We start from the raw sequence: 15,830 nt of genomic DNA, 5'->3' as shown, positions 1-15,830 counted from the left end.
TTAAAGGAAAACTTAAAAAATGTTTTTCCTTTGCATATCACAGTTCCTCCACTGGATCATCAAATCAAGATACAATTATAGATAGAACAATTATACAATTATAGATAGAACAATTATGAGGCCAGAAGGGATGAAGCTAAGGCCAGAAGAAGCTGACCTCATCGAAACGCGTCAGGTGTGACATCACATCAGTGAGTGGATGTACAAGTGGAACACACGAGAGAGGGAGATGCCAGCAGAACCCATCTCTTTGTATTGCAAAGGTTCACCTCCATGATCTGCACTATAAGACTGGATTGTTTGATCTGCGCTCAGTAGTGTGACTTATGTATGTGTAATAAGTTTTAAAAAAATAAAGGCAAATTACACTAGGGTGATATCCCTGCTTTTAAATGTATTTTCAGAAAAAGGAATACCCTGAAGTTGATATTGATATGCTGTTTTGAAATCAGGAATCTTGTGAGTTGCCAATGTCACCAGAGTGGAGAAGCCACATGCTGAGTTTTACTGATTGAAGAAAACACCATTGCGCCTTATTTTAAATCATTTTACATTTTGAAGCAAGCACTACAAGCACCTTGTTTGACTTAATTATAATTTTATTTTGGCGATAGCACCTTGTAGAAATCACTATAGCACTTTAGAACACACATGAAAAATGTGTGCATAGACTTTCTATGGTTACATGAATGCATGTAACTGAATCCAATTCTTCCAGGATCCCAACATGGTCCTAGACAGAGAGTTTCCAGTCATAAGTAGATTACCAATGTAGTTCAAAAAGCTCGAAACCACCACTTGCCATAGCAGAGTACTACAAAGGTAAGCATTGTAAAATAGGTGGGTAACTAAAATTGGTGTACAAATCTGTAAATTCTGCAGGTTAGTAAAGGGTTTATTTAACATCCTGCATAAAAAAGTCAGATCTTTGCTTTTGTTTTCTAAGGGCTAGTCCACACGGGGAGATAGCCACGCGTTTGCGGTCGCGGCGACAAAGCGCCGCGCCAGTCGCCGCGACCGGCGCAGGCGACAGTTTTGTATGGGCGCCTATGTAAAAACGCCTGTGCTAACCACACGAGGCGATGCGCTTTTCAACAGTCGCCTGAAAATGCCTCGCCAGGCTTTTTCAGGCGACTGTTGAAAAGCGCATCGCCTCGTGTGGTTAGCACAGGCGTTTTTACATAGGCGCCCATACAAAACTGTCGCCTGCGCCGGTCGCGGCGACTGGCGCGGCGCTTTGTCGCCGCGACCGCAAACGCGTGGCTATCTCCCCGTGTGGAATAGCCCTAAAGGTGGCCATACACGGGCTGATAAAAGCTGCCAGCATTTTATTGGCCCATGTATGGGGCCCTCTGACGGAACTACAAATCCCGTTGGATCGTGGACCACATCTGTTCGTTGATGCAGTCCCGCGATCTGATTGCCCGTTTACCCATCGTTATGATCCAATCGTTGGGCCCACGACCGGATCGGCCTGATATCCCCACCTCAAGGTGGGCATATCGGGGAGAGATTCGCTCGTTTGGCAACATCGCCAAATGAGCGGATCTCTCCATGTATGGCCACCTTAAGTTTTGTTTTCAGAAATCTAATTACTGATTGGTTGCTCTGGGCAACATCACTGGTAATGTTTCACTCCACTTTTTACAAAGCATGATAAATAGGCTCCTAAATCTACTCAAACAGGAAAATGGTAATTAGTTTTAAAGGAGAAGCAAAGGTTACAACTAAGTAAGCTTTATCAGAAAGGTCTATGTAAATTCACCTATAAACACTCATGCTCCTGTCAAAAGAAACACCTTTCCTTCTATTGTTTACACATGGGCTTCTGTATCAGACTAACTTCTCTCAGCTCAAACCTCTAGGGCAAGGGCTTGAGCATGCTCAGTTTGCTTCTCTCTCCCTCTCCCACCTCCCCTGCCTGCAATAATCTGAGCCTAGAGTCATGAGTGAGTAGGGAGAGACTCAGGCACAAAGTTATGTCACACCAAGCTAATATGGCAGCTGCTATGCTTAACAAACAGCGAGTTTATAGAGCTGCTTATTCAGGTATGTAACTCATTATACAGAATAAATATAGTGTTCTAGCTTGCACTATTACACTAATCTATTGGCAATAAACTGTCTCATTAGCTTTCTTTCTCCTTTAAACTGAAAAAACTTCCAAACTTCAAATACTTGTTGCAGAAAACTTCAAATACTTGTTGCAGAAAAAAATATCTAGGCAGTGACTATATCCCAACCCTCCCATCCTAACCAAAGAGACGGATAATAATCAGGTCTGACTTTAATTCCCTACTGAACACACTAAATTCCTCTTTTAAAAGACTGTTGGCAGATTAAGCAGGGTGCTGCTCATGATATAGTGCTCGTGAATATAGTGGCAAAACTAACCAGATTGAAGAAGTTCCGTCTAATTGGGCGAATTACTCCAGGGAATGCTGGCCTCAATAGCTCCTGAACACTTGATGGCCACTGGGAATACATGTGATCTGTCTCAATATCATTGATCCACTGAAATGAAATTCAAGAGGGAAACAATTTAGATCTATTACTGACATAAGGTCAAATCAATAGCAATAGGTAGGAGTGAATATTTGACATATATTTCACACAAAAAATATCTGAATCATAGTATATATAGTATTTAAAAATATTATACAACAAAGGAGGACAACACTGTGATCATAAAGTTGTCACTGCAATGAAAGCTGGTTCTCATTCAGACATTGAAAAAAATATATTTCAAAATTGTAGTGCTATAAAAGCATGATCATTTTTAAAGCAGTACTGTACTGTACTGAGTTATCATTTTCCTTTGAGCACAAAATGATATATGCTACTTGATTTACATAAGTGAACTCAAACCCAAGTGAATAAGAAAAAGAAAAAATCATGCACAGAACAAATTTTCCTGCATTACACTAACAATGTCATTTAGCATGTTTGGGATTTACTTTGATTGTTCTTCTGTGTATTTTTTATTTAGTCACATGCCAAAGTACAATTTAAACCCAAAACCCAAGGCAATGTAGCATGTAGCAATTGTAATAGGATTGTTCTTGTGTGTATATCTTTTTTGTTTGATTTGTCACAGCCAATTTGGAAATATATTTATTAAAAAAAAAATGATCCTCCATCAGAACAGCAACACAAATTTTCATGCACCAGTTTTCTGTGGCAAACTATAATCTCACATTATGATAAATCTGACCCTTAATCTATGAAATATCTAAAATCTCCAAAATCTGGTGTGGTAAAGCAGACTTTGTCCTACTCTCTGTATACAAAGCAGCTGAAATCAATATCTGAGATATTTGAAATATTTCCATGTAGACTTGGAAGAAATAAATGATTCTTCATATTTATAAAAGCTATGTCAATATTTAACTAAATATTTACAGAAAGATAGAGGAATTTATGTGACCAATGAACTGTGAAGCTTCTTTTTAATAAACATTAATATAAATACATTTAGAGGCAAGTTGAAAGCACAGAAACATATATATTACAAACCTTTTTACCTAAAATATAAGTTTTGGATTGATCAAATATTTTTATTTTTTTATCGTGTTAAACATAAACATTCTTAAAACAACCTTGCCGATTTTTGATACTCACTGTTATTGAGGAATGTCGGATATCCAAAGCATAGTCCTCATCACTTGAGTGCACTTGTATTCTTAAATATTTACTAAGATCCTGATTATTTATTCCCAAAGCAGAGAGGCCATTCAGGGTTTTCCCTTCAGTTTTAATGGTTTCCAAAATGCTTTATTTAAACAGAAAAAAAGAAAGAGGAAAAGCAAAAATGTGTTGTATGAATTTTTATAAACGTGATAGAAATAATGTAACACTTGAAAAAATACCAAGACATAATATTCCCAGTCCAGATCAGGAGGTTCCTCCTGTATACAAATATCAACACAATTAAAAAAAATAAAACTTAATAATAAAAAAAGACCTAAAATAAAATGTATTTTCTCATTCAGTGTGAAAAGATAATACATTATACATACATGTTAAAGGACAACCCTTTTAAAATAAAAAATGTAGTATAAAGGTGATACCTTTATTGGCTAACTAATATAACATTTTAGTTCCTTTCTGAAAGCTTGCTATGATTATATTAGTTAGCTAATATAGGCATCACCTTTATACCACTTTTGTTATTTTTTATTTCAGAAGGGTTGCCCTGTAACATTTTTACTGGCTAACATGGTACAGCAACTTTACCTGCAATTATAAATACGATACTACAATTATGGCAAACGGCTGTTTTCAAGTTAGAATATATTTGTGCTGTATATATCTTTCAATAAATGGATACAGTCAATACTATGGAACTCTTCCCTTATCAATATGCAACCTGCTGGTATTTTAGAATGTATTTTATAAATGTGTTCTACTCGCAGCCTGAATGTAAAATAATGTAATATAAACAATAATCTATCTTGGAACATTCCTTACAATAACAATTTATTTCATCATGCCAAATTTTCTTTGGGGTATACATATAAAGTACTGGTATTTTTGGAGACTATGTTGGCTTCAGAAGCTGTGGCATTTATATAAATATGTTTTATTTGTAGAAATATAATCAATTGCACATGGCTGTAGGGCCAAGGATGCATGTTAATGATAACAGATAAACTATTTAGAATACAAGGGTTTCAGCACTTATATAGTGATACACAAGTCATATATATTTCGGAACTCCTCACACACATATTTCTTCTATAAAACAGGACTTTAGCTACCAAGAAATATTTTATTTGCAGTTGTGGGCAGAGGCGGGCCAACCCGGCCAGGCGCCCTAGGCAGTCTGGTGGGCCACAGCGCCGGCTCTGTGCGTGCTAGACTGCGCATGCGCGAAATGTGTGCGCGCATGCGCAGAAGCACATTTACACGGAAGACACCAGTGGCAATCGGGGAGAGACGGGACCGGACACAGGGTAGGCAACAGAGCAGGTATGTGCCTGGCGGCCCCTCAGCTTTGCGCCCTAGGCACGTGCCTACTCTGCCTACCCCTAGTTCCGGCCCTGGTTGTGGGACAAAGATAAATACTCTATAAGTCTAAAGTCGTGCTTGAATGTTTGTGAACCCTTTACAAATTTTCTATGGTTTTATATGAATCATGCCCTCAGAATTTGGTGTGGCCCCATTGTGCAGCAATAACTGCAACCAAACGTTTGCAGTAACTGCTGATCAGTGCTGTACATCAAATTTTAGCCCATTCCTCCATACAGAACAGCTTCAGCTCTTGGAAGTTTGTGGATTTCCTCATAAGAACTGCTTATTTAGGTCTTTCCAAAATATCTCAATTAGATTAAGGTCAGGATTTTGACTTGGCCAGTCTAGAACATTCACTTTATTGTTCTTGAACTATTCTTCGGTAGAACAACTTGTGTGTTTAGGATCGTTTCTTGCTGCATGACCAACGGTCTCTTAAGATTCAAGTCACAGACAGGTGTCTTGATATTTTCCTTTAGAATTCTCTGGTATAGTTCAGAATTCATTGGTCCATAAATAATGATAGAACAATTGATGGCAAGCTGTCCAGGCCCATATGCAGAAAAACAGGTCCAAACCAGAACACTCCCACCACCATGTTTCACAAAAAGCAAAAGATTCTTATTCGACCAGTTCTGGGTAGAGTTACAACGGCCTTGAATTTCCTCTATTTATGCACAATCTGTCTGACTGTTGACTCTTTAGTCTTGTAATCTTTTTCAGCTTTATGGGCATCAATAACTCTTTTTCCGAGGACCTCACATCACTCCCTTGTTCAATCCATGGTACACACCCACAAATGTCTTTAAATAAAACAGTGTGACAATCTCACTCACACCTGATTGTCATCCCACTGACTGAAAACACCAGATTCTGATTTTACCTTCAAATTATATGATAATCCTAAGGATTCACATACTTTTGCCACACACAGATATGTTATTGGATCTTTTTTTCAGTACATACCTAACCAAATATAATAATCTTTGCTTTATTTGTTTAACTAGGGTTTCTTCACCTACTTTTAGGGCTTGTTTATAAATTGGATGATGTTTTAGATCACATTCATATAAAAATATAGAACATTTCAAAGGGTTCACAAACTTTCAAGCACAGCTGTATATATAGTATTTACTTTTTGCCATTACCCTTGTAGCCAATATATGAGAATTGTTTAAATATAAAAAAACAAAATAATATTTTTTACTTGTATGACACTAGTAAAACCAAAAAAACAGTTAAATCTAATTAGCACCTCCTTTATAAGATGGGGTGTATGATTTCTCTAAAAAGCTAAAAAAAAAAAAAAAAAAAAAAAAAAGGAGGATGGTACAGGGTCTCACATACTACACTGCATACTACAAAATGGTATAATTGCTAAATTTTGACTCTTTTTTTTGCTGGCAAAAACCTCCGTCTTATTATATACACATTATAAAACAAAGCATGAGAATGATGATCAGCAAAAACAAACGTGAGATAAACCCATTTACAGATGCAAAACAGGGGTGTACTTGATTATGCTTGCTTGAGATGCTTTTACTGGACCACAGTATGACATTCAGATTTTTTTTGTTGTTAAGCCACAATGTTACTTTGACCTTATGTTTGGGATCCATGTCTTGCTAAAAGATAACATATCCAAATAGATAGGCAGAACCTGTTCTCTTGCACGAACTCTATGCACTAGGAGACACTTGGCCACGGTGTAAATACTTTTGTAATTCAATGTTCATGAAGACTCTATTTGATCTTTTATGGCAGGCTTTCTAGAAATATCCCCAGACATCAGTTAAAACATTTACATTACCAGAACATTATGTTAATTTAGTTATATTCTACCATTATTTTTTCTTTAACAACTTTTCACAGTTCTCAAATAATATAATGATAGACAATCATCAGCCCTTGAGCCAGTGAAAGGAGAAACTAGCAACCACTAGTGACTAGAAAAGAAAAGCAATGAAGAAAGATGCGAGATGGAAAATAACTGCAATAATAAGCTAAGCATTCTAAAACGGTTTTGTTTGCTGAACTTTGCCTGAATAGCTGCAAAAGTTGTTTAAGCAATGTATGAAGCACTCGTTAATCAAGCGCCATTGACAGAGTGAATGCAAGCTGAGAAATGAGTATTACCTGAATGAATTATGAACATCCAAGTCAATATGAAGACCATTTATATAAAGACTTGCACCCCCAGGATGAATTCCAAATGTTTCTGACAAATGCTTGAAATAGAAAAAAAACAAGAAAAGCACATGAGTGGATTTTCTTTAACAGGCAAATTATTCTCAAGCACTGAGTGATTTAAGGGCTGATTAATAATCTTTGACTCTGGTAAAACAAGGATACAAAAAAATGACTTCTGCCCCTTAGTGCCACTGGCTCATTTTGTCTAGTATTTCTCACACAGACTTTTTTCCATAGGTTTAGGCCAAGACAGCATGCATGGGTTAGCTGCAACACTGACCAGAACACTCGTTCATATATTAAATAGACACAGCATGCTACTGAAAATAACACCTTAATGAAGTGTCATTTTACATGCCATTCCTACTTTTGTAGCCAACAGCTACTCGTTATGTACAATTTGTACACGCTCTCCCCAAACAGTGGTTTCAATGATACACAAAAGTGCTTTAATTAGACACCTTTCCATGAACAATGGCAACAGCATTAAAATGTTGTAAATAACAATTTAATAACTGCTATTAGAAGAGTGTATGTATAAAGAGCAATCATATTCTACAGTTCTGTACAACAGAAGGAATGTTACAAATATTTACTATACAGGAGGTAAAGAGGTCCCTGCTCATTAGAGCTTACAATCTAAAAGATTTTGGCACAATGGATAAAGATGCAATGCTTCAAAGCATATGGTCACATCCTTCCACCAAAGCACAATACATGTGTTGGAAGGGCCAACTAAGATATATTTGCTCCACAGAACAATTTTTTTCAGAATGGACAAGGTGGTAAACTCTTGATGAGCCTGGTTGTGCTTGATATAGTGCATCATATATTGTAAAGGTTTTACAAAGGAATCAGCCTATCCAAATGTGAAAATCAGTAAAGGAAAAAGTGATAATGTAAAGTATCCTACTTTATATATAAAAATGTAAACATCTTTACATTGTGCCTACAATGTTCCAAGAGATTATTAGGTACAGATTTATTTCAGCCAACACACAAACTACAAATAATAGAACACAAAGAATGAAATGTTCTGGTGAAAATATTTTTTTCCTTCTGGATTCACTGAATATTTAAAAATGAAAACTAAGAAGGCCAAGACTAAGGGGCAGATACCCTAAAGGGTGAAGTGACTAACGCTAGCGTGACATCATTTCAGAACTTCGCCAATTCCCTAAGGGCGCAGGTCGTCACTCTGCTATCGAAGGAGATGGACGCTAGCGTTGCTTCACACCAGGAAAATTTTCACTCTGGCCAATGGACGCAACTCCACAAATTCACTAAGATGCAGATTTTACTGAAGGTTACCACATTCGCCAGACTTGCCTTCACCAGCTCAGACCAGGCGAAGTGCAATGGAATGTGTAGGACTTCCTCAATTTTTAGTGCAAAATTCTAAGTCCCAAAAAACACTGGCGTCTTTTCCTTTTTTCAGAGTGATAGCCTGCAAAGTTCCGTAAAAATATTTTTTGGGTAACCAGGTTCCCCCCTACATTCTCTAACGGAACATAAACTATACACTGGGCTCATGTGTAGGGATTATAACTCTATATTATTTATTAAAGTTCCATGGACTTGTGTAATGTAATGTATTTGCTGAAACATATACGTCCAAGTAACTTTATAATGTCCCGCCATATACAAATTAGGCAATGCTAGCGCATTTTTGCTTTGATTGCCGAAGTAATGTTAGCGAAAATTCACCAGCATTCGGCGCCCTGGACGCAACTTCGCACTTTAGGGAATTGGTATTGTCCTATCAAATTTACGCCTGGTGAAGTGTTGAGATGGCTGTGAAGCCATCAATGTCGAATTTGTGCCGCTTAGGGAATTTGCCCCTAAGAAGGAGCAACAGCATAAGGATAAATAAACAATGTTGATAGCCACATTGAGGTATCAATGACATGTATTGAACTGAAAAAAAATGGGAAGGCTATGATGTTTGCAGCCTGTCTGTAGCCCACCAAGGTAGATGGGAACCAGGTGCACATACCTCATACCATCAGCAATGGGCGAAAATCAAGAGCAAAGGAAAATGAGCAGGCACTCAGATTCCCACATAGTCTGGTGTAATATAAGTAATAAATATTTTTACTAACACATAAGTAAAATATATAGCTTTATACATTCCATAATTCTATTGCACTTGATTGTAGGCTTAAATGATTATATCTGACTACAAGGGATCCTATGAGTGCCTACTTATGTCCTGTGTATAGAACTGCCATAATAAAAAGTAAAAAGATGATGCCCTTATTTATCAGTCTTGTTTTAGGTCTCAGACTATGCGCTAATAATTCAAAAAGCTAAAAGAGTAGCCAAAATAGTCCCATATACTCATCCAGAGGAACAGCCCTCACAGAGATCAAGCAGATCACAATACAGATGGTCAATGCAGTAACAGTCAAAAAAATGTTTAATAAAATGCAAAATAGTCAATTTAGATCACAAGCAATATTGCCATAGCATATACATATATATGCAGATGGTGCAGCAGTTGCAACAGTGCCATTATGCTGGATCTTTATGGTATCCCCTGCTGGATTGTGGTATTTTAAGATTCAAGGAGAAAATGGGGTAAGATACAGATTTAAAGCCTGGGTTGACTCCAATAACACTATTTAAAGGACTAGGCAGGCAATTTCCTATTAAGCTTCTAGATAATGAATACAGATAGTGACTGCTAGGGTCTGATAAAGAACAGCAAAGAACAGTTCAGATTTCATACTGGAGAGTTGCAAAAATAAAATGCAGATAATCTGAAAACCCAAATAAATGTAAAACAAAAAACTCCTCGATACCAAAATGTATTAATTTGTAGCTAACACAATACCATTTAAATATATAACTGCAGCAAAGGCTAGGTACTGCAATTATGGATATCCCCTAAAATAGACCAAATTCTCCAGAATAAATCACAAATACAGTAGTCTGATCTTTTGGCTTCACTCAGGCAACTCCTCTCTACTACATTCATATATTAGACAACTGCATTTCAGAATGAACATTAACATGATCATATTTTGTCCTCTTTTTTCTTGAGCAATCTCATGTTCTTTCATTTCATTCTTTCCCTACATTACTTCTCTCTAATATCTGGTGTTTTCTTTAATTGCAGTTCTGAGTAATAGCAAACATATAAAGTAAACTATTAACAATTTCCCTTATCAAATATTAAACAAACTGTTTAATTCTCCTTTAAAGTTGGCAGGCTATTCTGCTCACATTAAATGAACAACTAGCAAATATTAAAGACTAAGCCTTCAAAATGATTTTTAATCCCAAATTAATAGGTCTTTAAACTACCCGAGTGGGAACCTTCTGAAAAAAAAAAAGTATTTAATGACGCAGAACACAGCAAGTTAATAGTCACTAAAACCATGAATATTGCTACAGTCATTTGCCAACTGTATAATGTGAGACAAACGTGGCAAAACACATTTAACAGATTTTATTTTTTAATAACACTTCAGTACAAAAGCTTGATTCCATAGGCAGCCTAACAGCTTGAATATTATTTTGAATAAACGCAATCATCATATTTTCTGCTTTTAACACCTTTACAGTCTTTCCCCACACTGCATTTCTTTACTCTGCTTTCATTATCTCAAATGAATATGATTCAGTTATGCACAGCTGGAGTTGTGGGCCCCTGCTGTTAGATGGATGGACTGTAGGCACTAGATTTTATTGGCAATTTATTGTCTGGCAATAGTGATGTTTAGAAACTTATAGAGTAATTCATGATATAAACCATTGCCATAATTGGGCCCCACAACACAACATTAGCACAGGTAATTTTCAAACTATTCTCATCTGAAAATGTGTTGGTTTTCATAATCTTGTTGAAAGTCGTGAAAAATGCCAATGCTGTCTTTTTATCTTGATTTATGGCATTCTAACATACCATTTTTAGCTTGTGCCATTGGCCAATAAGAATAATCTTTTTCTATAAACACCAAGTTAATTTGAATATGACTGTACATATTAATCTAACAGTTATCATTTCAGCACAAACCTTCTGGTTTACTTCAATCTCCTTTTTCATTTCCTGATTTAATGCAACTCTGGTTAGTGATCTATAAAAAGAAAACAAATGTATACCAAATAATGTAATAAACTGCCTTTTTCAGCCTAGTTAACTTTTATTGATGGGGTATGGTTATGTTTACATATATTTAGTGGGTTATATCCTAAAATCTGAAAATTTCTCATTATTTTATTAACCAAACTTTTATCCACATTTTGACCTCATTTATCAACAAATTCACTAGTAAATAGCTTGGTGCAGCAAATCCGTAAAGTCGTGAAAAAATCGGATTGGATGCACGAAAACTCAGATTTTTTCAGATTATTGCCCAAGAGGGACATCTGCAATTGACTTTTACATGGCCTCGGCAGGTTTGAGATGGAAGTACTTTTTTTATTCTGATCCTGAGCAGCCTCAGGGTTTAACCCTTTAAGTGCCAGCAGAATTTCACATTTTGGTTACGCGAAATGCCAGCCGTTTTTAAGCATTTTGTGCTCTCTCACTTTAGGGGCATTTTCTGAGGGGAAACCTATAGTTTACCTAGGAAAATTATACATTGTTTTTTTCGGTAGAAACTGAGCTTTCTAAATCTGCCTGAGTTTTCATGTATTTCCACCTGTGCAAAAAAATTTATAGTGCTAAATAACAAAAAAAAATGAAAAATTACCATTTTTCATCGTATATCAATTTATACCAGAAAAATATTTCATTTTACAGATGAAAATCCAACTTATTTGGAAAGCCTTATGTCTCTCGAACGTGCCAATACCAGATATGTATAGTTTTAGGGAGATTTAGGATTTCTGTACAGCAAAAACTCCCGGCAGTATATTACTGAATTTTGAAAGCACTAAGGCAGAAAACGGCATGCTTTAGATTCCAAGGCAAAAAATCCTGAAACCATAGGTTTACCCCAGAAAACCATACATTTTTGAAAAGTACACATTCTGCCGATTACAAAATGGGTAACTATGTCTCTCTACTCCCAACTACCAAACAGAAAAGCTTGTCTGAACATAGCGGTTTTTCAAAATAAAATTCAAAATTTTGAAAAATCATTTCAAAGGTTTTATTTTGCTGCTCCGCATATCCCAAACTATATTACGTACCAAGAAAAAGCACCTGAAATATGATTGCCAGGGGTCCACTGAACAGTTTGATACCCATTATGCATAGGTTTACCAAAGTATCTGGCATTTAGAGACACAAATATGAAGTTAGCGCATCCAAATTGTTCAGGACTTTACTTCAGCTACTGAGAAATCAAAACATTGACTGCATTTTTTGTGGGGTAAAAACACAGAAATATATGTTTACCCCCCAAACCCATATATTTTTGGAAAGAACACATTCTACAGAATCTAAAATGGGTACCCATGCCTTTCTGCTCCAAACTACTGAGTCGCAAGGCTTTCCCAAAATTGTCGGTTTTGGTGAAATATCTGAAAATTGCCTCAAAGCTTCAACTTCCCAGCACCATATCACCCATGTATCATTACGTACTAAGAAAAAGCACCCTAAATATGATTGCCAGGGTTCCTCTGAACATTTTGGTGGCCATTGTTCATAAGTTTACCAAAGTATCTGGCATTTAGAGGCCCCAAAATGAAGTTAGCGCATACAAACAGTCCCGTGAGTAACTTCAGCTAATGAAAAATCAACACATTGACTGCATTTTTGTGGGGTAAAAACACAGAAATATATGTTTACCCCCCAAAACCCATATATTTTTGGAAAGTACACATTCTACCGAATCTAAAATGGGTACCCATGCCTTTCTGCTCCAAACTACTGAGTCGCAAGGCCTTCCCACAATTGTCGGTTTTGGTGAAATATCTGAAAATTGCCTCAAAGCTTCAACTTCTCAGCACCATATCACCCATGTATCGTTACGCACCAAGAAAAAACACCCTAAATATGATTGCCAGGGTTCCTCCAAACAGTTTGGTAGCCATTGTTCATAGGTTTACCAAAGTATCTGGCAGTTAGAGGCCTCAAAATGAAGTTAGCGCATACAAATAGTCCTGTGGGTAACTTCATATAATGAGAAATCAACACATTGACTGCATTTTTGTGGGGTAAAAACACAGAAATATATGTTTACCCCCCAAACCCATATATTTTTGGAAAGAACACATTCTACAGAATCTAAAATGGGTACCCATGCCTTTCTGCTCCAAACTACTGAGTCGCAAGGCTTTCCCAAAATTGTCGGTTTTGGTGAAATATCTGAAAATTGCCTCAAAGCTTCAACTTCCCAGCACCATATCACCCATGTATCATTACGTACTAAGAAAAAGCACCCTAAATATGATTGCCAGGGTTCCTCTGAACATTTTGGTGGCCATTGTTCATAAGTTTACCAAAGTATCTGGCATTTAGAGGCCCCAAAATGAAGTTAGCGCATACAAACAGTCCCGTGGGTAACTTCAGCTAATGAAAAATCAACACATTGACTGCATTTTTGTGGGGTAAAAACACAGAAATATATGTTTACCCCCCCAAAACCCATATATTTTTGGAAAGTACACATTCTACCGAATCTAAAATGGGTACCCATGCCTTTCTGCTCCAAACTACTGAGTCGCAAGGCTTTCCCACAATTGTCGGTTTTGGTGAAATATCTGAAAATTGCCTCAAAGCTTCAACTTCTCAGCACCATATCACCCATGTATCGTTACGCACCAAGAAAAAACACCCTAAATATGATTGCCAGGGTTCCTCCAAACAGTTTGGTGGCCATTGTTCATAGGTTTACCAAAGTATCTGGCAGTTAGAGGCCTCAAAATGAAGTTAGCGCATACAAATAGTCCTGTGGGTAACTTCATCTAATGAAAAATCAACACATTGACTGCATTTTTGTGGGGTAAAAACACAGAAATATATGTTTACCCCCCAAACCCATATATTTTTGGAAAGTACACATTCTACAGAATCTAAAATGGATACCCATGCCTTTCTGCTCCAAACTACTGAGTCGCAAGGCTTTCCCACAATTGTCGGTTTTGGTGAAATATCTGAAAATTGCCTCAAAGCTTCAACTTCTCAGCACCATATCACCCATGTATCGTTACGCACCAAAAAAAAACACCCTAAATATGATTGCCAGGGTTCCTCTGAACATTTTGGTGGCCATTGTTCATAAGTTTACCAAAGTGTCTGGCATTTAGAGGCCCCAAAATGAAGTTAGTGCATACAAACAGTCCCGTGGTTAACTTCATCTAATGAAAAATCAACACATTGACTGCATTTTTGTGGGGTAAAAACACAGAAATATATGTTTACCCCCCAAACCCATATATTTTTGGAAAGTACACATTCTACTGAATCTAAAATGGGTACCCATGCCTTTCTGCTCCAAACTACTGAGTCGCAAGGCTTTCCCACAATTGTCGGTTTTGGTGAAATATCTGAAAATTGCCTCAAAGCTTCAACTTCTCAGCCCCATATCACCCATGTATCGTTACGCACCAAGAAAAAGCACCCTAAATATGATTGCCAGGGTTCCTCCAAACAGTTTGGTGGCCATTGTTCATAGGTTTACCAAAGTATCTGGCATTTAGAGGCCTCAAAATGAAGTTAGCGCATACAAATAGTCCTGTGGGTAACTTCATCTAATGAAAAATCAACACATTGACTGCATTTTTGTGGGGTAAAAACACAGAAATATATGTTTACCCCCCAAAACCCATATATTTTTGGAAAGTACACATTCTACAGAATCTAAAATGGGTACCCATGCCTTTCTGTTCCAAACTACTGAGTCGCAAGGCTTTCCCACAATTGTCGGTTTTGGTGAAATATCTGAAAATTGCCTCAAAGCTTCAACTTCTCAGCACCATATCACCCATGTATCGTTACGCACCAAAAAAAAACACCCTAAATATGATTGCCAGGGGTCCTCCAAACAGTTTGGTGCCCACTGTGCATAGGTTTACCAAAGTATATGGCAGTTAGAGGCCCCAAAATGAAGTTAGCGCATACAAATAGTCCTGTGGGTAACTTCAGCTAATGAAAAATCAACACATTGACTGCATTTTTGTGGGGTAAAAACACAGAAATATATGTTTACCCCCCAAACCCATATATTTTTGGAAAGTACACATTATACAGAATCTAAAATGGGTACCCATGCCTTTCTGCCCCAAACTACTGAGTCGCAAGGCTTTGCCAAATTTGGCGGTTTTGGTAAAATATTCTGAAAATTGCCTCAAAGCTTCAACTTTCCAGCATCGTATTGTCCATGTATCATTACCAGCATAAAGCATCCTAAATATAAACATAGGGGTCTACTAAACAGTTTGATGCCCAATGTGCATAGATATACCAAACTATGTGGGGCACAGAGACCCCCAAATGACAATATGTATAGACATTTTCACGGCTGACGCGCTGGCTGCTGCAATATAACCACCCGGTGTGTGTATTATGCGACATTAGACCACCTAACAGTACAGAGACCCCAGAAAACCATATATTTTCAGAAAGTACACATTCTGACGAATCCAATATGGGTAAATAAGCGTTTCTACTGCAAACTGCCAAACTGCAAAGCAATGCTGAACATAACGGTTTTTATCAAATTTCTGAAAAT

The 15,830-nt window shown here is 37.1% G+C and overlaps 1 protein-coding gene across 1 annotated transcript in view; it reads right to left on the bottom strand.

Annotated features, from left to right (window-relative positions):
• The window catches only part of uggt2.S (UDP-glucose glycoprotein glucosyltransferase 2 S homeolog), a 65,061-nt gene that overhangs the window by 13,227 nt on the left and 36,004 nt on the right, over positions 1-15,830 (bottom strand). The window contains 5 exon segments of the mRNA NM_001092799.1: positions 2,395-2,514; positions 3,622-3,770; positions 3,805-3,908; positions 7,150-7,241; positions 11,225-11,285. Of these exon segments, the coding sequence (NP_001086268.1) occupies positions 2,395-2,514; positions 3,622-3,770; positions 3,805-3,908; positions 7,150-7,241; positions 11,225-11,285 (526 nt within the window).

The sequence above is a fragment of the Xenopus laevis genome, chromosome 2S (genome assembly GCF_017654675.1).
Source record: "Xenopus laevis strain J_2021 chromosome 2S, Xenopus_laevis_v10.1, whole genome shotgun sequence".
In the NCBI taxonomy this organism is placed as follows: Eukaryota; Metazoa; Chordata; class Amphibia; order Anura; family Pipidae; genus Xenopus; species Xenopus laevis.
The sequence above is the reverse complement of the archived record's forward strand: the minus strand, read 5'-3'. Positions and strand labels throughout refer to the sequence as shown.